Source organism: Pteronotus mesoamericanus, unplaced genomic scaffold (genome assembly GCF_021234165.1).
Source record: "Pteronotus mesoamericanus isolate MK-2021 breed Mesoamerican mustached bat unplaced genomic scaffold, CSHL_Meso_final contig_50, whole genome shotgun sequence".
Classification (NCBI taxonomy): domain Eukaryota; kingdom Metazoa; phylum Chordata; class Mammalia; order Chiroptera; family Mormoopidae; genus Pteronotus; species Pteronotus mesoamericanus.
The window spans coordinates 9055703-9079081 of NW_026555186.1; the positions used below are offsets into that span (position 1 = coordinate 9055703).

A 23379-nucleotide genomic window follows, 5' to 3' on the forward strand; every position below is an offset into this window, starting at 1 on the left:
AAAGGCCCTTTTTATTGGAAAGGCATTTCTGGTCTCGATTCAGATACTCGCGCTCAGAGTATCCATGGGCCGCTGGCCCGAGGGTCAGCTTCCGTGGTGGGCTTCACACTGAGCCTTCAGGAGCCATTCTATCCTGTGCAGCTCTGGGCGTCCCCGTTCAGACAGACCAGGTTTCACAAACAATGGCTCATGGGCCAGATCCTGCCCGCCACCTGCTTTTGTAAATTACACTTGATTGAAACACAGCCACATCATTCCTTTATGTATTATTTATGATTCCTCTCAAGCTACAATTGTGCAGAGTTGATAGCTGCGACCAAGATCACATGGTTCCCAAAGCAAAGAATATTTATTACATGACCCTTTACAGAAAAAGTGTGCTATAGTCCCTGATGTGGGCCTAGGGTCAATGGCAGCCGCTAGACTTGGGCAGCTGCTTGGGGAACCAGCCTGTTAGAACAAAGAATCCACAAGTAGCTAATAATTTTCCCTCCCCACTAGTCTAAGTGACTTCCAAGAATTTGATAGAATTACATTAATACAGATTTATTGATCTAGTGTCGCTTAGAGATACAGATTGGCACTGAGCCAAAAGGCAAAATATTTAGCTATAATTCCACAGGGATTTCAAAACCATGACTCAAAAAAAACAGGTGAGAACCACTAATCCAAAGGTTTATGTCACATTACTTTCTCTCTATGGCCCAAAGGATGGAACTGCAATTGTCTGAAGGGTTTTGCTGACGGATGCTTTTCTCTTCCTTTGCATACACACGTGTGTGTGTGCTCATCTGTCTGCACTGCCAGTCTCTTGTCCTTGGCATCAGCAGCAGAGGAAGAGCAGGTCCTCTCATTCAGGCAGGTGTGCAGGGCGAACACTGGATATGTTCTCATGCTTCAGCTGAGAAAATGAGTATCTTTCTCCATCTTACTGCACATGTGTTACACAACGCTTTTGTTAAACCCCTGAATCTGGCCCTTCCTAATTTCTGTTTTCTCTCCTATTCTATTTTGTAGTCCAATGCTAAATTTGCATTCTGACTCAATGCACCACTCTTCTGTTTGCATTTTGAACATTCTTTTCTAGATGATGATGCATTTCCTGTCTCTCGCCCTCAGGGGCGTGTAGCTGAGAATGAGGTTGGAGGCTGTGGACTATCCCTTGTCCTCCCCAGGCTGAGCGGAACAGAGCTCGAAAGCCAGGAGGATGCTTATCCGTGCCTTTTCCTGACAGGCTCGCGTCCACTCACTACCTCGCATGTCCTGTCTTTTCTTTACCAGACATTCTCCGAAAGTGGTCAAGGCCGCATCTCAGGTCCTAAACAGCATGTGGCAGTACCGAGATCTGAGGAGTCTCTACAAAAAGGTAAGGTTTGCTTTACCATCTCGGCTCATGAGCAACACACAGGCCCTCAGCCAAGAGACACAATATCTGGCCATAATGAGATGCATCCTAGAGGTGGAAGGCACTTGTCCCACAGTCTAAATAATTGAAACAACTGAAACAAGAGAACTAATGACAAAGAAGAGGAGTCACTAAGTGTCCCCTGAATAGACACAAAGGTCCATGAACTTTCTGGATTGGACAGATCCACACTCACAGGGCCTTACCCTAGATCATCTTATAGGGAAAAAATACGCTTGTGTTCCTGAGCTTCCATATTTTATGATAAAACTAAAAATTAATGAACTGAGGGGTTTTGCAAAAAAAAAAAAAAAGTCAACAAGTAATTTTGGAGAGGAGACAGAAAGAAATAGAAAAAGCAACTCAGGAAGTTGAAAAGTGTTGCAGCCCAGGAACACTGAGTGAAAGGTCCAACAGCCTGACTCATGCTCCCAGCCTGACCCTCAGCAGGTCACTGCGGGCAGGTAAGGGGCCGACGTTCCTGCCCTTGGCCAGCGCAGATCATGAGGAGGAGGCTGGGCACTCGGTCAGTGCCCTTGCGCAAGGCAAGCAGGAATTTCTATCATACATTTCAAAGGAATCTTCATCCCCAAAATGGTTTAAAAATAAAGCCTAAAGAGAAAAATGTCACTAGATTCTGCACCTCATTTCCAATTGCTACTAATAAGGTATGCATAACTCCTCTTTTTTTGGTTACCAGGGGAGAATCCTTTAATGTTTCCCAGAAGTTGTTTTGTTGTTACCAGACCAGCAAATGTGGGCAGTTTAAATGATTGGTGATCGCACAGTAGATTTCAGTTAACAAATGGGGGTGGAGAACACTAGTGACTTCTGTAGGGATTCAGAAAGTGTGAGCAGGGCTGGGGAAGAGGCAAGGGCTCCCATCAGCCGCTGCCCCACATGCCTCTGTGCAGCCCCCTGGTTGCCTGCAGGGGGCAGGAAAGGGCCTGCCTCCCTGTCTTCCTCGCGAGCCTGCAGCCCGGGGTGGGGACGATGGGGAGCAGCGAGAGGCTCACATCAGAGAAGGCAGACCCATCTTGCCAGAGGGAAAATTCGTCTTTTTCTAAGCCGATGGGAAAATGTAAATATTTAACAGCTGTTTCTACTAACGTATAATCTATTCCTAGATTTCCCCAAGTTCTTTCTATTTCCCTTAAGCTTTCATACTTTGCACTTCAAGTTTATGAAGTTTAGCCTGGGTATTTCTCTTTCAAAATTTTCCTATTCCCTAAGAGGACGTATGATTAAGTTGAAACAGGGGTTGCAAAATTCCGTGTGGGAGGAGGGCTGTAGATTAATTATATCCTCTCCTAAGTGGTCTGCATGTCAGGGTAAGCCTGTCCTCTCACATGGTGTAGGTTCCATTTTGTTTGGCCTGAGATTCATATCCCAGCAACCCTATTAAGTTCTTTCTTGGACTCCTCCAGCAGGCTAGTGCGTACTCTCCCAGGGCAGAATTCTTCAGCTAAACAGCCAGCAGGACACGGAGAGCTCACTATAAATTAGAAAGGAGCCAGTCGCTCTGAATCAGTGGTTCCAGAAGCTCCATGAAATATTAGTACCTCATAAATTCCACTTTATCTCAGATCCGAAATACACCTTCTCGTATGTGCATTGAAGGGAAACTGCTTTGAGACTCTACAAGTTATTAGTTGTTGAGTACTATGAGTTTTCCATCATACTTTTTTTTCTATGTTGGCAGTAGAGTTCATGTTTCCATGGCGGGGGGGGCGGCGGGGAAGAATGTGTTGACAAGAATTTAATGGAACTAAAAAGTTAAAGATGGTTTAAAATGTGTTTCACATGAGGAGATTCAGGAAGCATCGGCTACAGAAACTGATGGTGATGTTTTTAATTGACCCATGATTCAAAAGCATTAAGAAAGGGCTGATCTTAATAATTTCCAAATTATGTAGTTGTGAAATGAAATGCCTTTATGCTGAATATCATAAGTGCTATTAATAGCAAAGCTCAAAATTCACAAAGTTTATTTTTGAAAAGTCTATTTGTGAGAAAACCAAATTCATTCATCTCGTGAATTGTTTTTAATCAGTGGGGAAATAGATTTCTCTTTCATTTTTCATTGGCAATTTTCATATCGCTGGAAAAAATAATCCATATCTTTTAATGATCTGTGCTTCAGACCTATTTATTAAACACCTAATGTAGGCTTAGAAAAGTCAGAGTTCCAGAGAAAACATAAGTCCTCGGCAGCAGCTACTGTGGGTGAAAATGAAATATGGGACGATTATTGGCAACTTTATTTAGTTTGGAAGAATGTACCACAGATTTTAAGGGATGGATTAAGGGCAGGAAAATCATAAGAGCAAAGTTTTGAAAAACTCATAGAGTTTGCATAACTTAGGAGAAAAGAGGTAAGGGCATTCTACATAAGAGGAAAAACATGAGTAAAGGGATGAAATTGGAAATGAAAATGGCAAATCTATGGGACAGAATGAAAGGCCCATCTGTCACTAACTTGTTTCTTCCTAGAGCCCAGGCAGGGAGGCCCACGTCTCATTTTAATTAGCTCAACTCCTTTATTTTACTTAGAGATACATTTACTGTAACAAAATATTCTTCTGGCTGTGTGTGTTGACCAATACAAAATTATGTTTGCTTCCTTGTCACACTGCGCAGCGGCTATAGAGGGCGCGCCACCGCGGGGGAGCACAGCAGAGAGCAGGGCGCTCCCTGAACCTGAGGGAAACCGGCGGGGGCCAGCTGAGGTGGGAGCAGGGCTCTACATCCCACAGAGCCCTCCCGGGGTTATCACGGATGAGGGGGACAAACACAAAACGTCGCCAACATTTCTCTGTTTGCCGGGAGAGCAGACGGAGCACTTCCCGCTCCCTGGAGAAGACCCTGGCGCATCCCCCTAGTGGGGAAAGCCCCATGGCCCTTTTTTCCAAGGCAATCTTATCAGTGGGGCTGGGTAACAGGAACGCATACGTCATCTCATTACATCAGTATGATGAGTTTCACAGAGAATATATGATGCTTCTAAGAAGATAAGTGACAGGAGCACACTGATTTACATTGGTCCCAGAGGAGACTAGAATCAACAATAGAGACTATAGATAAGAGGAGAGTAGACTTAAAGTCACCTTAAAGATATAGGATAAGGGGCGTAAATAAAGTAAAGGTCCTTCGCAGCATGAGCTGACCAGAGATTTGAGGAAAGAACAGAGCACACTCTAAAGAATTTACTTTTGGGCCTGATTACCCCAGGACCCGCCAGACCTGATTTAGGGCTGTTTTTCCTGCACTGTTTCAAGCCTGAGCCAGTCTGGGGGAGGGAGCCACCAAGGGATAAGGAGACTGCTTCTCGGCTGCAATGAGGACTCGGGCCCGTATCCAAGCCAAGCCTAGAGGTGCGGGGGCCTCTTTGCCCCGTCTCTGTGTCCCCCAGTTTCTTGTCTGCTGCCAATACCAACTGAGACCTGTCTTAGGTCCTTTACCTCAGCTCGAGGTAACTTACCCATCATTGATCACCAGTCCTCCACAGCAAAGCAGAGAGGCAGGGGCTATGCCCCTGCCAGGGGGTCAGGTCAAGTCTCTTCAGGAGCCTGTTTCTCCAAGGCCCCCTGATTATTTCCAGCCTTAGAGGCCCTCAAGCCTGTTGGCAGGGTTACAGCTCCTGAAACCAGGCCAGATGTTTCCCAATACTTCCTAATACATTTTGAGCCAAAATGTATTTGCATTATCGAAATCTTCAACTTCCATGAGGCCTGGGCTTCCAGGCTCCTCCTCAGAGGGAAAACGAGTGCAGGAGAATGCTATCGCATGCAGGCTAAATAATGCATCACTTAAAAAAAGAAAATAAGTAAACCAATCCTTACATTTAGATAATCACAGATAGAACTTTAAATTTTCTTTACTATCTGTATCATTGCAGAAGATGTTTCTAAAGGAAAAGAAGATGAGCCTGAGAAACAGGCTTCATAGGGGAATAAAGGAGAATCAGGAGATCAGAAGGTCTTGACTTTTTTGAACCTTGGTACTTTAAAATAACGAGGTCACTGATACAACAGTGTGCTTATGCTTGACTGTGGTAGGGACTGTTGGGACAGCTGGTTTGGGAAGAAAGCAGATAAATATGGGAGAATGGACATACAATTCTAAAATTATGGAAATTATTGCTTACAAATCCTTATATAATACCTTAGTAATCTGTATATCACCAAGAAACAGTTATATTGGTTTGTACACAACCATTCGAACAGACTCAAAAATGCAGAAGTTGCAGTTGCACTTCAGGGATCTCTTTCCCTCTCATGGTGCCTGGTCAGGCAGGTGGCTTGGAAGCAACAAGCGATCCTGGGATCCATCCTGTTGCTTTGCCTTTCCTCAGGGTGCTATCCTTGCCCTTGTGGGCAAAGCTCCATAGTCCTTCCCCCTCTCGCTAGAGCCCACAGGAAGGGAGAGGGGAAGAGAAGGCAGGTGATACTTTTTTAAGCAAGCGATACAAAAGTTATCAAACTGCTGCTCACATTCCAGGACCAAGAACTCAGTCAAACCATGATCTCCTGCTGCAAGGATGGATGGGCAAAGTGGGCAGCTACACCTTTGTGGCAGGAGGAAGGTAGTTATTTTACCAGAGGAAGAAAGGCAGTATCAGCTCCAGGAGTCATTTCATTTTGTTCAAACACCTTTAATATCAATGCACTTGCTACCTAATGAGGCATATTATTCCATTTTAGGATGGCTGGGGTTATTCAGAATTTCTTACATTGAGCAAAAATCTGTCTGAGACTTCTGCCCTCCAATGCCATTCTGCAAAAGTCAAATTTCTCGTCTCTCTGAGAGCCTTCCCTTTTCGGGCGCTACCATCCTGTCCCCGTGAGGCCACCCCTTCCTGGGCCCGACATGCTGAGTTCTAACACACCGTTTTCATGCCCCTCACCATTGCTATCACATCTTTTTCACCTGCATGCAAGTTCATCAGTATCTCTTTCGTAATGTAGCACCCAAAAATGAATCTATCTGTCCAAGTGTATTTGAAGCAGAAGAACGAGGGTGAGATTATGCATCCTGGGAACCAAGATCCCAACTCTGCATAAAGCTACGGGGCAAATTAGTGCCTGAGAGGCTCATTGTACTAGTTGGTAAAATTCAAAGAGCACAGCACTTAGGATCAAATGGCCAGAGATGGAAGGCGCTGCCTGCCACCTACCAGCATTGTGACCTTGGGCAAGTTTTTTTGAGCCTCCTTGCCCGTCAGTGTAGAGTTGCCTGCAGGCAGCCCCGTGGCCCGCGGCTGCTGCAGGGCCCGGAGGAGACCTCTGACTCACCAGGCCTCTGGGTCCATGCTCAGAGATGCGCTGGGGTTGTTCTCTATCCAGTGGTCCCGACCTGGTGAGCAGCTCCTCCTGATGGTCTCCTGAAGTCTAAATAACCTGTTCAGATGGTCTGTGGCAGTTCCCCCTACCGGGCAGAATGTTCTATCCAGACTGGGGGACATGATCACAGGGCCCTAGAGGTTTGTGTACCAGAGTCCGGAACTTTCCTCAACCCTGGTGCCAGAGAACCTTCACATCCTTTCACGGAGACGCCAGGCGTCTCTCCATCAGCGCAATCCCAGTCCCTTGGGTTTCTCGTCCGTGAAGTGACTAGTGTAACACTGGCTCCCCTGGATTGCTGAGTGTCTCCGATGGGACAGCAGTCACCAAAGAGCTTTGTAAGCTAGAGAGGCATATACCAATGAGATTACTGCTGTTCACTCTCAGATGTGTTTTCCTGCTGTTTGGCTAACAGATGCTCTTTGCTGTCCTGTCCACAGGCAGCTGGACAGGCGGGTCCAAGGATTTCATTTTGTCATCATAACTATCATTATCGTCATTCTCTTCGTCCTGCATCCTCACGGCTCCTTTTGCTAGGGGCTCTCTACCTCGCTACCTCTACCAGCCCCTAGGGGCCTAGCCCAGTGTCCCCCTCAACAGTCATTCTCCTTAGCAGCTGGGCCTGCCCAGGACATTTGCATTGTAAACAGTCCCCGGGGGAAGAATCTTGCAGAGTAGGGCTTACATAAAACAAACTAGGTTTCGTAAGAAGGTCATTAATGGCACTGAGAGCTACCATGGTTTTAGAAATAATTTGAATGATTTTATTCTGTTTTAAAGCTGAATTTGTGGACAATAGGCAGGTTAAGCGTGCTGAAGGCTAATGTTGGCCTGAGGACCATGGAGAAGTTTGAGGTTGGGATATGAAGACAAGAGTTCAAGACCTGGCTCAGTAAATAACATGCCATGTTTTCCCCCAAAATAGGCCATGCCGTGATCCTGTATATTTCTTGTTTGAAAATGTTGTGGTAAAATAACATCACCCACAAAAACCATCTTCTCGTGACCCCCAAGACACCGTCATCCCTGAGTCTCCTCTGTCCTGATGGGCTCCTCTTCCTGTTCATTCCTTAAATGTTGATGTCCCCAGGGTTCTGTGTTTAGATCCTTCTCATCTCACACTCAGCCTCTTCCTGGGTGTCCATTCTGCTTCCCTGGGTTGGTTACCATCCACAGACAGTGGTCTCCCAAAGCCGTTTCTCTTGCCCCACCCTCCCTTCATATGTCTAACCACTGACTACATAGCCTATTCAGACACCGACAGCACCTTTAACAAATCATATTTCAAATAGACCTCCTTCTCCTGGACTCCACCCTTCTTCCTGCCTCCTCTGATCAGTGACTGGCACAGCTCTCCACCCATCACCCACACCACTGTCCCAGAACCACCCTGGCTCTTTCCTCTCCTTCACGCGTCTGCACCCAACTCACCAGAAAAGCCCAGCCTTCGGCCTCCACTCACTCCTTCTGCAGCCGTCACCACGGATGGCTGTCAGCTATCTGCTGGGTTATTGCCGCAGCGTCCTCGTTGGGCTCCCCACCTCCCTGAGCCCTTCTGTCCAGTCCATTCTCCCCCAGCAGACAGTAGGGTGAACTTTCTAAAAAGCAAATTGGATTAAATTAGTCCTGGAAAGCATACCCTTCAGTGGCTCCCATTGCCCTCAGGACAGAGTACAAACATCTTAACACATGGTAGCCTAGGAGACCTTTCAAGAACAGCCTCAGCCTAGCTCCCTAGCTCAGATCTGCTCTCTGCCCACCCTTGGCCACTAAGTATACCTAACTCCTGTGTGCCCAGCTCACTTTCCCTTTCTCTGCCCGCCCCCACCTTTCCACAAGTCTGTACCCCATCCTCGACCCTACTTGCCCATCTTAATCTTCCTCATTTTTCCACCATTTTTTTAAATGCTTTATGACTCATTTCATTTAATTTAAGCTTCAGTGACAACACACTTAAGGTACACATAACTTCCCATATTGTAGACATAACAAAACTGAGGCTGAGAGAGCTTACAGTACACACCTTTCCCATAGATTCCATAAGATTAAAACCAAGATTTAAACTAATCTGCTCTTTATCTTACTACAAAAACCCAGGCATTTAATAGCTATTCTATTCCATCATTTTCTTTTTTTTTCTTAATTTTATTTTAATTTATTTTTTCAAATACATTTGTCTCTGGCTCCCCCCCACCACTTTCCCTTGCCTCCTCCCTCCTTCCCTCTTTGGTTTTGTCCATGAGTCCTTGCTATAGGTTCCTTGACTTTCCCCTTCCCTTCCTTTTCCCCGCCCCCCTCCCTCCTTCCCTCTTGTCTCTGTTGATTTCTTTTCCTTTCAGTGTTGCTGGTCTTATTTTCCTTGCATCTTTGTATTGTTGGTTAGGTTCCGCTTATAGGTGAGATCATATGGTATTTGTCTTTTGCCCCCTGGCTTATTTCGCTTAGCATGATGCTCTCCAGTTCCATCCATGCTGTTGCGAAGTTTAGTAGTTCTTTTTTTCTTTCTGCTGTGTAGTATTCCATTGTGTATATGTACCATAATTTTTTGATCCAATCATCTACTGATGGGCATTTAGGTTGCTTCCAACACTTGGCTATTGTAAATTGTGCTGCTATGAACATTGGGGTGCATAGGTTCTTTTGTATTGGCGTTTTGGTGTTCTTAGGGTATAGTCCCAGCAGGGGAATCCCTGGATCAAAAGGCAGTTCCATTTTCAGCTTTTTGAGGAAATTCCACACTGCTTTCCACAGTGGCTGCACCAGTCTGCATTCCCACCAACAGTGGACTAGGGTTCCCTTTTCTCCACAGCCTCGCCAGCACCTGTTGTTTGTGGATCTGTTTATGATGGCCCTTCTGACCGGTGTGAGGTGGTACCTCATGGTGGTTTTGATCTGCATTTCTCTGATGGCTAGTGATGCTGAGCATCCTTTCAAATGTCTCTGGGCCCTCTGTATCTCCTCCTTGGAAAAGCGTCTGCCCAGGTCCTTTGTCCATTTTTTGATTGGATCATTTGTCTTCTTGGATCTACCATTTTTTATATCACCTTCCCTGAAAAACATCTCTCTGACCTCTTTCCCAAGTCTGAATTAAGGTCATTTTTTACTAATCTGAAATAATTGTAGGGCAGACTAGTTTGAATGAATAAAAAAAGTTTATTTCAAACTTTTACTTTAAACATCAGAAATAGCTTGAACCTACTGCTAAAAGCATTGCAGCATAAAGTGCTGTAATATTTAATATCTAGATAAGATTTATATGTACTTTTATAGAAAACCGCTCTCTTTCTTGGTTCAAATATTAATTGTGGGAGGATTTCCATTAGGAACTTACATTAAAAGTCACTTCATCATAGAAATAAATTGCAGTAAAACTTGCCTCCAACTCGAGTGCCATTACTATCAATTCCTAATGAACAGAATTCTGAATTAAGGGACACCATAAATATATGTCATAAAAATTTACAAATGCTACTTGAAAGAGGCTGCATTACTATGAGTAGAAAATAGGACTGAAGTCAAGAAATAAATGAAATAAATCACCTATGTATCTTTGGCAAAAATAAAGGCAATGGTTTAACTTTTTTTTTTTTTTTTTATTTCAGTTCTCAGTTTACTTGAACTCCTTTGATTTCTCAGTTTCCCAAAGTTCTAAATTCTGCTTTCGGCTACCAGTGACTGTGAAGGCTTGAGATGTATTCCACAGCAAATGACGAGGAAAATTGAAGTTTATCTCATTCCCAGCCAGTACAGATCGCTGTTTTATTGGTCTTCATGACGCATTAGGTCCAAGACCAATTCAGTGGGTTGAACACAAACTCAGGAACAGCCTTTGGTTTTAAAATTTGTGTGGTCCATTTTGCTTTCAAGTGTTATTTACAAAGCAGTCACTTAAAATGTTAGCTTCTTTATCAATTGCATTCAGGATTAAATAAGATTTAACACACAGATTTTAGGATTTGGATCAAAATCTTTCTTCAGTTATAGTTAAAAAGTACTATGTTAATGTTTAATCATTAATAAGGCAAACAAGATCTTCATGTTTACTCTCCTTTTTTAAATTATATTTTCTTGATTATGCTATTACAGTTGTCTTGGTTTTTCCCCCTTTGCTCCCCTCCACCCAGCACCCCCTATTTCATCAGGCACCCCCCCCCATTTGTTCATGTCCATGAGTCATATATATAAGTTCTTTGGCTGCTCCATTTCCTGTACTGTACTTTACATCCCCATGGCTGTTTTGTAACTACCTATTTGTACTTCTTAATCCTCTCACCTCTTCACCCCTCCTTCCCCTCCCCCCCCCATCAGGCTACCATCTGGTAACTACTTTTCTCTTGCTGTTTTTAAGAGTTTCTTTATCTTTAACATTTGGCCTTTTAATTATATGTCTTGGAGTGGGCCTCTTTGCATTCATCATAATTGGGACTGTCTGTGCTTCCTAGACCTGCTTGCCTATTTTCTTCACCAAATTAGGGAAGTTTTCTTTCACTATTTTTTCAGATAGATAGATTTCCAATTTCTTGCTCTTTCTCTTACCCTTCTGGCACTCATATGATGCAAATGTTGGACCTTTTGAAGTTGTCCCAGAGACTGTTTATACTATCCTCATTTTCTTGGATTCTTTTTTCTTCATGCTGTTCTACATGGTTGTTTTTTGCTTCCTCATGTTCCAAATCATTGATTTGATTCTCGGCTTCATCTACTCTACTATTGTTTCCCTGTAAATTGTTCTTTATTTCAATTAGTATATCTTTTGTTTCTGACTGGGTCTTTTTTTATGCTGCTGAGGTCCTCACTAAGTTCCTTGAGCATCCTTATAACCAATGTTTTGATCTCTGCATCTGATAGATTATTTTTCTCCATTTTGTTTAGCTCTTTTTCTGGAGTTTTGATCTGTTCTTTCATTTGGGCCATATTTCTTTGTCTCCTCATTTTGGCAGCCACCCTGTGTTTGTTTCTGACATTCCTGAGTGATGGTTGTTCTGTATTTTAGTTGTAATTTTGATGTGGTTGTGTGAAGAGGTGAGCCATGTCTGCCTATGCTGCCATCTTGACTGGAAGTCTTCATATTTACTCTCATGTTGGGGCAAGATAACTTCATATTAAAGAATTACAAGCAGCATTCCTGAATGTTTCTTGGGCTGGTGAATAATTCCTACCCAGCTGTGGTTGACCCCCCAGGCCAAGTTGCCAGCAAGAGATTCCCCATCAGCTCCCATGACATCTTTCTTGAATGGGACTCCTTCCTAGATTCCTGGAGTGAACAAACCAGCTCAGTACAGCAGCTCCTTGCCATTCCCCAATTTCCACCTGCCTAGCAAAGCCCCTCAAAAATTCCAGGCTATTCTGAGGGTTCCTAGGAAAGCCACAATAGCAACCTGGAGCCATTCCTGGCCATTCCATGTGATGGCATGGATTGTGGCAGTTGATCTACAACAATTCTCAGGGTAATTGATTTATAGGAAATCATGGAACTCCAGGTGCATTGAACCTGCTCTGTCCTCTGAGGTACAGGCATATTGAGGGATGAAATGGAGAAAGTAGCAGGGAGCTTCAGGGCACCATGATGGAAATGTCTCTGAGCACTGGGCACTGAAAGAGGGCCATGGGAACTGAGGGAACACAACCCTGGCCCTTCCATTCCCTTGCCTCTCCATGGGTGGCTTGCCAAGAAAACATGCTAGACCCTCAAAACTGACCCTATGAAGTTACCAAAGAAATGGACAGGGCAGTGCCTATTGTCCAGTAGGAGGAGATGATTTTTCCAAGGTTTAACTTAGGGAACTGCAGCTCATTATTTTGCTCTAAGTATTTTGAAGGGCTTCAGACTAAACATCTACTGAGCCTCTCTATGAGTAATTAAAATCTTTAGTTCATAAGTGCAGGGATCAAATCAAAGACGGATCAAATGTCCGAGTCAAACTCTTGTTGATAGTTAGCAAGGTTAGGAGCCAGACTTAACTGTCCCACGCTACTATCATGGCCTGGTGTTTTCTCAGTTATGTTACTATAGCGCCCCCCGCCCTCCCACCTGTTACAGGAAATACCAGTATCTTGCAACAATGAGCTGGTGTCTTAAAGAATGCCAAGCTGCCTGTGCTTGAAACAGAATAAGGTCGTGTTTCTTTAGACAGAGCTGTCGCATTCATTATTGCTATTTGGATGAAAGAAACAAAACATAAAAGTAATCTCCAAGTGTCCTTCCTTTGTCATTGGAAAATAGACTCTCGTGTTGCATGTACCTTTCTATCAGTGAACAATGAGCTCGGGTAGGGGTGGAGTCATGCCCTTTGTGGCCCGTCTCACACAGGGCTCTCTCTCCTCCTGCTGTTACATTCATTGCATTGGCCCTCGCCACCACGGCACTCACAAAACAAGAAATCAATAAGCAATTATGGATAGGTGAGGGTGCCTGCAGACTTGCTCATTGTCCCGGCCAGAGTGGAGGAGAGAGTGGACACAGTCCTTGCATTGTCCTTCACTGCTTTCAGGGCACTGGCCACTGTCCAGTGATGAGTCCATGGTCCTGCTCTTTGCAAACTGAAGTCCTGAGCTCATGCTTAACAGCCTCTTATCACCCTCGTCTGCTGGACATTTACTAACCAGTACAGGATTCCAATGAGACCTGGAAAGATATTTTGAAATATTGTCAAGAAAAAAGCATAACACGGTCAAGATTTAAAATTTTGATCATTAAGTCTTCTAATAGGAAGGGCAAGAAATACTTTAATACTTTAGCATGTTACCATTTTAAGAATTAATAGATTTTTACTTTGCACTATCTAAGATGATGATAGAAAAGCAGTAAATCCTCTATAGAAATAAATGAAACTACTGAATGTGGAGCTGTCAGTTTATCAAGGAAATTACTTATTGGGAATTTATTAACCTTTGTACTATGCCAGAAAATCCTTCACAAAGAAATGACTGGAAGTACATAAGGACTTTCGGCCAGATTCTAAAACAGTGTACTCAAGACTTACAGTTTCAGCTTCTCAAGTTCTTTCTTTTCTAAATTACTTGATGTCAAATTGGGGGAGAAAAGGAAAAGGCGGAGGGAAGTTAACTCAGCTATGATACTGTCTCCTCCACAAATCTAGGCGTTTGCTTGTGGATGTTTGTATTGACAAACAAGGTCTTCCTTCAGGAGGTTCCCTGGCCTCTCAGAGACAATTCTCAGACACTCATCATATAATATCTGTCTGAAAACAAAGGCAAAGATGGAAACAGAAGCAAAAATCAATTGTGCGAAAGTGAAAATCAATGCACACGGCAGCTGCAAAACAAGAAGTGACTAAGTTACAGCTGTTGGTGGGGTGAATCCCCAAGTCAGGGGAGTCCTGCCAAGCAGCACCCAAGCTAAACGTTTCCTCTGCCCCTTCACTCTTTCACTAGGCTTTACTCATGACATTTTAAATCAAAACCTACAAAAATTCCCCAGAGACGAAAAACAGGAGAAAGGGATTGGACCAGGTATTAGAAAACTTACTCGGTTTAGCATAAGTTTACCACCATTCTTGTCTCTAAACTCAAACTTAGCCCTCCTCTTTCAAGGAATCCCAGTAGATGGGACGATGTATGTCTATGATAGTCTTCATTTGTTTGGGCAGAAAGAGCCTGGTCAGCTTCTTCTCTTCCCATCTCTATCTCTTCCCCCTTCCACAAGCTGTTCTCTCCCATGTCCTAGTGTCCCCCACCCACCAGGCTCAAGCAAGGGAGGGGGATTAGAGGAGAGGAGAGCAGAGCCTAGCTAGTGCGGTTGTAGCCCAAAATTGGTCCACTGTGCCTATGGGTGATTCCCACATCTAGCTCTTTCTTTTGTGGGGACAATGGTGTGTTCGTTCAGCGGTACCAGCCCCTAACTGAGGACGGCTGGCCTGGACCTGGCCTCCTCCAGCTAACTGTTCTGAACTCTCAGGCCCCTGTTACTCCACTGCACATAGACCAGGGTGGATACAGATTTTGAGCCCCTGCATCTTAGGTCATTTTGAAAGTCCTATTTAAAATGAGTACACTTTAGGAATATAAAATTTGGTACAGGCCTCAGAGGGGGCTTATGTTGTGGACAGATCCAAAACTCAAACTTCTTCAGTTCCATGCACCACGTCTACACATCGTCCTGTTAATGCCACTGACAATACCAGTCTCCAGGCAGCCGCAGCTCGATCATCCAGGCACCCTCGAGGAAGAAGAGCCTGAGAGCCAGAGAGCCAGCGCCCACCTGTCCGAGAGCCCTGCTTTCATTTCCAGTCATCTTGCTCATAATTCCTTGTGCTCTCAAGAAATTCAGCTTCTTAGCCAGTCCTGTCCTAGACTGTTTACCACGGCCTTGGCAAACCTCTCCCATGGCCCCTCCCTGCTTCTCCCCTGCAATCTGATGGGATCTCTCTGTATCAACCTTTGTGATTACATCAGACTCACCCAGACAACACACAATAATCTCCCCCTTTCAAGATCTCTACCTTAATCACATCTGCAAAGTCCCTGTGCCATGAAGGCGACACATTCACAGGCTCTGGGGAATTAAGACATGGACATCTTCAAGATGCCGTAATTCAGCCAACCATACCTCTCGCGAGCGAGTCTGAGTAGTGTTCCCAATCTGATATCATGTTTCCCAGACCAGGGTGTTGGCTCCCTCTCACTCAGGGCTGCCACATCGAGAGTGTTGCCCTCGTCCCCATTCTGCACAGTGGCCCTCGGTCTGTCTGCATGCCAGGCACTTGGAAGGGGAAGGGGCAGAGGAGGGCATGCTTTTTCTTTTAGGAGCATGCCTTTGGAAATACTTCCAGATCTTGGTCACATGGCCAAATCTCCCTGCAAGGGAGGCTGAGAAACAGGGCTAACTGAAAAGCAGAGTTTCTCTTTATAAAGTGGAAAAATGAAAGAAAAGGCTTCAGAGATGCTTGGGCCCACCACCATCATGTTATATGCGCACCAGGACCAGCACTCGCTCTCATATCTCTGCCCACGTTTCCTGAGAACCGCTTTCTTGAGAGAGCCCAGAGTACTTCCGTAAGTTGAAAATGCTTCTGCAGTCCTTACCAGTGGGCTTCAATTTTGAAAATTGTCCCAAGTCCCTGACGCCTTAATCCTATGCAGAGAGGCCAGCTCAGCGGGAAAAGAGGAAGGACTCTAAGGTTCCAGACTCATTTTTGTAGCTCCAGAAATATCAAGGGCAGTCAGAGCACCCAAGGGCGGGAGTGCCGCTTTGGGGTGCTCCTTACGCTGTCACAGCACGATGCTCAGGACGGGATGTCAGCAATGCCCGTGAGGAAGCCTGAGGAACTCAGTGCGCATGCGCCGTACTGAGAGCCTGCCATGCTCTGCTCACGGGAAGTGTGACCCATTTAACCAGATGAGAGATTCGTCACTAATAAAATACGTAGATTCAAAAATATAACATAAAACACACATCAATTGGGAATCTACTTTACCATCTTCAATCTCTTTTCCGTTAAGCATTCACAATACACTGTTATAAATCCAGATCTAACCTCGTCAGTCCCCCAGTTAAAGCTCTCCAGTAGCTTCCAGCTCCCTCATGATAAAGCCCTACCCATCCCTCCCACCTCGCCTCCGTGGAGCCTCCCCCTCAATCGCTTTGCTCAGCCGCACTGACCTCCTAGGTCCTCCTTGCCCATCCTCGCAGGCACAAGGCAGTGCCCGCGCCAGAGCCATGGCACCGCATGGGCACAGGTTGACTGCTCAGCCAGGGATGCCTTCCCTCTACTCTCACCAAGCCTGGCGACTTCCATCGCAGCATAGCTGTCACTTCCTCAAGGAAACCTCCCTGACTCTGTCCAACTCTCCAAGGCTAGCGAAGATGCCTGATAATAATCTGTGCTTTTCCTTCATGGCTCTTACTGCAAATGTGGTGTGATGTGGTCATTTTTAAATGTGCATCCCCCGCACAGGAGCCGTGCCTACCTCTTTCCCTGTCCTTGCCTCTGTGTCTAGCACAGTGAGAGCTACTTATGAATGCTTACTGATTAAGTGCAACAGTGTAGCTACCCCAGAGTTGCAGCTTAGCAGAGGGTGAATTCACTGACTCTGCTTCCATTTCTGTGGTCTGAAGCATTTTTAAAATGGGGTGGAATGGGGAGACCTTGAGATTAAGACCGAGGGTGAGATTTGAACTTAGTGACAATTGTTGAGTATATATGTAAAATGCCTGGCTTTTCAAAGGTTAAAATGACTTTTATACTAGAAGCCAGACATTTGGATTAGCAACCCTGAAGACTGGACTTTGTTCAGTTTCACCCTGAATTTAACTTTGCAGCCCTACTTGGAATACAAAGGCCATTGATAAAGACCATTTATGTCAGCTCTTTGTTTTAAGACCTTGAAAGTGATGCCCGGAAAACAAGAGGACTAATCTGGTCATATTTCAGCTTCTCTGAGTGGGTTTTCTGCATTTTGTTCATTCTAATTAACTACTTTCTTTAACCAAATTGTATAAATTTCCAACTTGTCAAATCTTCTTGGTGCTATTGGTTCTTTAGAATTAGACCAATGGTAGTAACTTGAATTTCTGAAGTGGATGTACTTGATATTTGCTTTTAAAATATGGTACTCCTAAAGATTCTTATCCTTTTATATCCTGTATCTTCAAGTATCCAAACTGATTTAATTACATTTTATTAGGAGCACCAAAGCTGAAACAAGCAACTGGCATGTCAGGTGGTATTTATTTCTGCATTAAATTGCAAATACTTCCTTTTGGCCCTTGCAATTTAGCTTAAATATTTAACTCTAATAGCTTTTGGAATTGTGGATGGAATTAGTTTTAATGTCTCCTTAACAATTTGCCTTAAAAATAAATGGAAGCTTGTTTTATTACAGTAAAGAGCTGAGGTTTCACTGACATGTAAAGCCTGGCCTGGTCTTCCATCACACACACTGTGAATGTTCTGTGTCCTTTTCCTATATCGTTGAAGAATATCCAAACCTATAAAAAATGTTATGAGTTTATTTGAGCCAAGCTGAGGACATGCCCAGAAGCAAGATCTCAACAGACTGAGAAAATGCTCCAGAAAATGGCAGTCTTGCCGTTCTTTTCATACATTCAGAATCAAGTAACTGTAGGGACAATAACATGAAATTCATTGGTGGTAGATTAAGGGGACAGAGAGAGCAAGGAGGGGAAATCTCAGTGACTGGATTATAAGAAAGTTAACCTTTACAGTAAATAGGAATCGTATAAGGACAAGACCAGTGCTCCTTTGATGGTGGTGATGCCTTTGAGGATTCTGAAAAAGAGGATTATTCCAGCATTTCAAGGTTGTGTTAACCTAGATATACAAGAACAATGGACAGGGCATGCTTAAGGCAAAGATAGACCTTTTATTAGGGAAGTTGACTACCTACTCTGACCTGCCCAGGTAGGAATTTATGATCAAATCACCCTGTGAGGGTACTTCTGGTCACTGACCTTGTCCTACTTATTGTAGAGTCCCTTTTTCATTCACAATAAAATACATTTTATTGAAATGAGGAGAATGTATGCATAACTATCACTAATTTGCCATCTTTTCTTTCTCTGCTTCATGTAATTACATTAATAGGTTTATTCCACTTTAAAATGACTGGAAAATCAGCACGATTTTGAGCAATGGAATTTCTCATAAGTGAGCAGTATGTCTTAGGGTACCATTTGCAGAGGATGGGAACAGTTCATGTCTTGACTTTCATTTAAAAAAAATAGGTTCCTGATGAAGTAGTCCTGTTAGTGAATTCAAATAACAAGCTATAAGTGTTCTAAGTTGAATGAATGGATGAATTTGGGTTGCTAAAAGCCCAAAGGATTTCCACCACACTTTCTTTATATCTCAAGTCACTCAAAGCAAATTGGAATTGACAAGCTTTGTGGGCTGAGAGCTTTCAAAGACAACTAGGGCAAAAACTTGTATTTGTTACTTCAGAACCAAATAGTCTCTGTATGCCCATTGAGAAATCCTTGTTTAGAGACCAAATAAATCTTATCAGATTCAGAAGGTCCAGAGCTCTTTTAAAGAGGGAGGGGGAAAAAAGGGAGGAAAAACAGCAATGGCTATACAGTAACAGTGAATTAGTATATTTTGGGTTCTAACTGATACGCCCAGTAGAAATAAACATCTAGTCTCCAACTGCACGGTTAATCATTTATTAATGCTTTTGTCTGAGTCAGGAATGCCACTTGTCATTAGAAAAGATTTGTTAAACCTAAATTCAAAGTTTAGAAGATAAAACTTCCAACACGTGCTTTGGAAACATCTGTAACTAGGAGCACCACCGTTTGTCATAGCCATTTGCCAGCTCTGTCCCTCTCTGCCCTGTGGTTGTGATCATTCTTCCAGAAGTTGGAGGTCACAACCGAAGGAATATGAAACTCCACTTCCTGTTAACCTCATCTCCTGAAGCACATGAATGAGGATTTGGTGTTTAACCCTTTTTCTTTCTCCCTACTCACTAGATCCTCCAAATAGCCCTTAATATATTTATTTTCCCTTCTCACCTGCACTCTCCAGATGGAACAGCGTCTCTCCCTCATCCTTTCCTTGCTCCTCCCGATGACAGCGTCCCTCGTTCCTTCTTGGACTCAGCACGGGGGGGGGGGGGGGGGGTGCACCCTCCTGGTCAGCCAGCAGCAGTAACAGGATGTTCTGGGCCGTCAGGGGAGGAGGAAGTCTTTTCCTCCTCAGTTTTTAAGTGTGGCTCAGTTTTCTCCTGTCACACCGAATGCTCTGTGCACCTCCTGGCATGCACAGCGCCCTGCTGTGGCCATCACTCTTCCCTGCCCAGTAGTGTTCCCACAAGGTGACCCTTTCAGAACCAGCCCCTTCAGCCTGGTGGGCACAGTCCAGAAGTAGGCATGTGCTCCAGTACCCAACCCTAAAATATATTGGAGTAGCTCTAATGAGAAATCGATGCACTCGCCCTTCTCCTCCTTTTTTTCCTGGCTCTCCTAAGGATGTGTGTTTGGGGGAACTGCGTGTATTGCCATGGGCTGGTGCATGAGTGTTTTGAACTGCAGGATGCAAGAAACAGCTGAGGAGGGCCTGGGGTGGGGAGCAGAGTCGTGCTCTGGGAGCTGTGAGCAACAGTCCGGGACCAGATGCGCCCACGTATATTGATGCTTCCAAATTATTTACAAGATTGGTTGAAGAGGAGGAATTTTATATACCTCGCACTGAAGCATGGGCAACTGAGAGAAATTATTTAAAATGGAGCAGGCAGCCATTGGCCTTTTTTTGATTTTTTTTTTTATACCATTTTACCTAAACTAACAGTCTTCAGCACAGCTGCAAGTGTGTCATAAAAGACAGATATACCAACAGCAGAAGATGATACTGATGAGGTTGCTCTAAGTTCAAATTAAACAAAAATAATTATAAAGCTCTAATGACCTTCATTTGTTACAGAACAATAAAGCGTACGAACTTAGAGGCTAGCTATAAAGTCGATGACATAGGTCAGCATTTCATTTTACAATAATTAATGCAGCCATCTGAAACCATTGGATCCTACTAGCCTACATTAGGCACCTTTGTGTTGCAGGGTCTGTGTTAGGGACCAGGACTTTAGAATTCAATAAGGCCACAGCCCTGCCTCACAGCTGGGGAGCTGGATAGGACTGCAGCATTCTGTGGTGTGATATCACAGCATTTTGTTCGCAGCAGGGGAAGAAAATAGTGCTAAGTAGCATTGCTCAAAGCTCCTCCAAAGCTCGGGGGCATAATTCATTTAGCAATAGTAATTTAATGAACATGTAGTGTTTGCCTCCTGTTTCCCTAGCACAAAACTGGGCAGTATAAGTCAGATTGGACAGGTATAAAGAGGGAAGGTGCTGTGTCAGGCCGTGGAGCTGGCTGATCTGAGGTGCAGACGTGTGAAATTGAATCACATAGCCAGTGAATAGCAGGTAATCAGGTGTGATCGGGGCTCACTGTGTGTGTGTGGCACCTCTCTGCTCTGTGGCTGAGACCTGTTTTTGTTCCTGTGAAAGCCAAACCTGAGGATGCCTTATCTGACATCCCCAAACAAAGTCAGTGACTTTAGGGCCTCCTAGGATTTAGCAATTAAAAATGTATTCTGTGCCCCTATTTTAGCCACTGCCGCCTGTGCAAGGAAACGCCAAGCCAGTGGTTCCAGTCATGCTGTTCATTAACACCACCTGGGGGCTCTAACCAACAACACCTGTGGCCAGGCCCAACTCAGAACAATTTAAATAGAATCTCAGGGCCTGTGGCCCAGGCACTGCTATATTTAAAACTCCCCAAGCCAATTGAATCATTTTGACCTTTATTTATGGAAAAGCAACTGACACAGAGCTTACCAGTAATTGTGATACTAGCATATACCGGAGAAAAGGGCTGATTCCTTACAGATTTCTAATTTCACCTCTGTAGCGACAGAGACACCCAAGGCAAACAGTTCTGAGTCTCCACAAACAGCACTGGCTCATCCTCTGCACACAAACCTAACTAATGCATGTGCTGATCTTAAGTGAAGAGCCTATAAAATGTCCAGAATAAGAAACAATGGGGCAAGTATGTGTTGTACTAACCTCATACAGACCAGTCCGAGAGCCACTCAGCCCCCGCTCATCTAAACTCTGTTAGTGGAAGTCTCCCCAGCAACAGTTTTCTTGTAATAGCATTACAGGATGGTCAAAAACATAAAATGGAGATTGCTATAAATCCAGGGACTTCAAAATACTTAAGGGGAAGATCTGTAGACATACCGGGAAGACCGGCGGTTACGAGACTGTGAAGAACATTACCTTGATTCCTGTGCACCCTGGACCATTGAAAGTACAATATGGATGATAGTAGCTTTGGGGAATAATACAGTGTCATAAAGAAACACATCAGGAACTTTCACACAGAAGCTGAAACTTGTGAAAGGACAGTAAAAGGGTAAGATAAAGAAAATCAGATTAATCCTTGTGGCAATTTAAAGTTCAATGACTTTGAACTTTTCTTCTCTTTTGGATTTCTATCTCTATATACTTGGAACAATTTAACAAGCTCCAGTTTTACGTTTAATGCATTAAAAATAAAAACCAATCTGAGGTGCAGATATCACATCACATTTTTGACAACTTGGCTGGGCCTTGAACTGAAGGGCACAGCTTCAGTCCTTCTGCTGGGGGTGACCAATAGACATTAAAAGAGTTCCTTATCATTAATATTAAGGATTAATGGCCCTTCCCTTAAACAGGATGGCTGTTCTTCATTCCGTTTTCCTTCCCTGAGCTATCTTATCTAATCCCTGCTGGACAAAGGGTTGCAAAAGGGAACGTCAGTTAAGCACCCAATAAAACAGAATTCAGAAAAAAGTCTCATCTACAGTGAGTTAACACTTTAAGGAAAAAAAAAAAAAAGTAGTAATCAAAGAGACAAATAATGATTTAAAAGCTACAGCTACATGCCCAGGTTGCATGTGTTTATGTAAACCACTTTTAAGCCTTTCTGAATGACAGTAGGAAGTAAATGAATAATAAATTGATTGCAAGCTGTCTAGATAACAAGTATTACATGGCTATTTGGATAAAAGAAGTGCTACCTTAGTAATAACTTTCCTAAAGAAAATACGCCTTCATTTCCCTTCTTCTTTAGAAAGCAAAACATTTTTTTTTCAATCGAATGATGGAAAATTTCATGCCATAAAAGATGTGGAAGGGTAGTACATTTATCCTCAAGGTAATTGATTATTCTGCATAGCTAAATTGGTGTTGATTGATCTGTACCCTGGTCTATAGCATCCAATGTTACACTGTTTTCCATGACATTTGGATGTATGTACCACCATCACAATTAAAATGGTAATGTCCCTTCTAGGCAATGCTGAATGCAGAAATGTTAGAGTTCTTTGTTTTGGTCAGTGCAGAGCACCTTTCATTCTGCACCTGTGAATGAGAGGGAGATGGAGATGGGGAAGTAACCAGAGCTCCTCCTCATGCACCTCCAGGGGCTCCCAAGCTATGACTCAGAAAACTGTTCGAATCAAGAGCCTTGGAAGGGTTTCCATTCTTCCCTGTTCCCTAAGCTGCTCCTAGGATTCCCAGCTCTATTCAAAGATTCTGTGCCCATAGGGACACCGTATGCAGAGGTGTCTGGCTCAGATGGCATTCTCGGGCTGCTCCTCATCATCCTCTGGTATCTGCCAATCCCATCAAGCATAGACAAGTTACTGGCAAGATCACGTTTCTATCAGATATTAGCATTCTCAGAGCTGGGTCTTAGGAAGGATTTGAAAGTTTCTGGGTTGTGTCCTTATAAGAGTTTCTTCCTTCATATATAGTTTAATTATTATATCCATGTTCTTGACATTTCCAGAGATGTAAGTACTTACATGGTCCCATAGTAATCTAAGCATCATGAAATCTGAACTGCTAAGCAAAACATGTCTCCAAAAATCTGCATAAGATAGTGATACTGAGTAGTCCATTTGGTATCTTACCAAAAAAACCAAACCTAGGGTTGTGTCACATTTATATCTAGTTGTCTCCTTTGGTCTTAGAACCCAGCAAATATTAAGTATTAGCTGATATTCTTACATAAAGTACCTTGCTCACATTTAATGACATATGCAATAGTATTATCGGGTTGACCAAAAAGTTCATTTGGTTATTTCCGTAAGATAGCT

The 23379-nt window shown here is 43.7% G+C and overlaps 1 protein-coding gene across 1 annotated transcript in view; it reads left to right on the plus strand.

Annotated features, from left to right (window-relative positions):
* CTNND2 (catenin delta 2) overlaps positions 1-23379 on the plus strand; it is an 821124-nt gene that overhangs the window by 779169 nt on the left and 18576 nt on the right. Inside the window, exon 19 of the mRNA XM_054578328.1 lies at positions 1282-1366. Coding sequence (XP_054434303.1) covers positions 1282-1366 — 85 coding nt within the window. The remainder of the gene's footprint in view (positions 1-1281; positions 1367-23379) is intronic.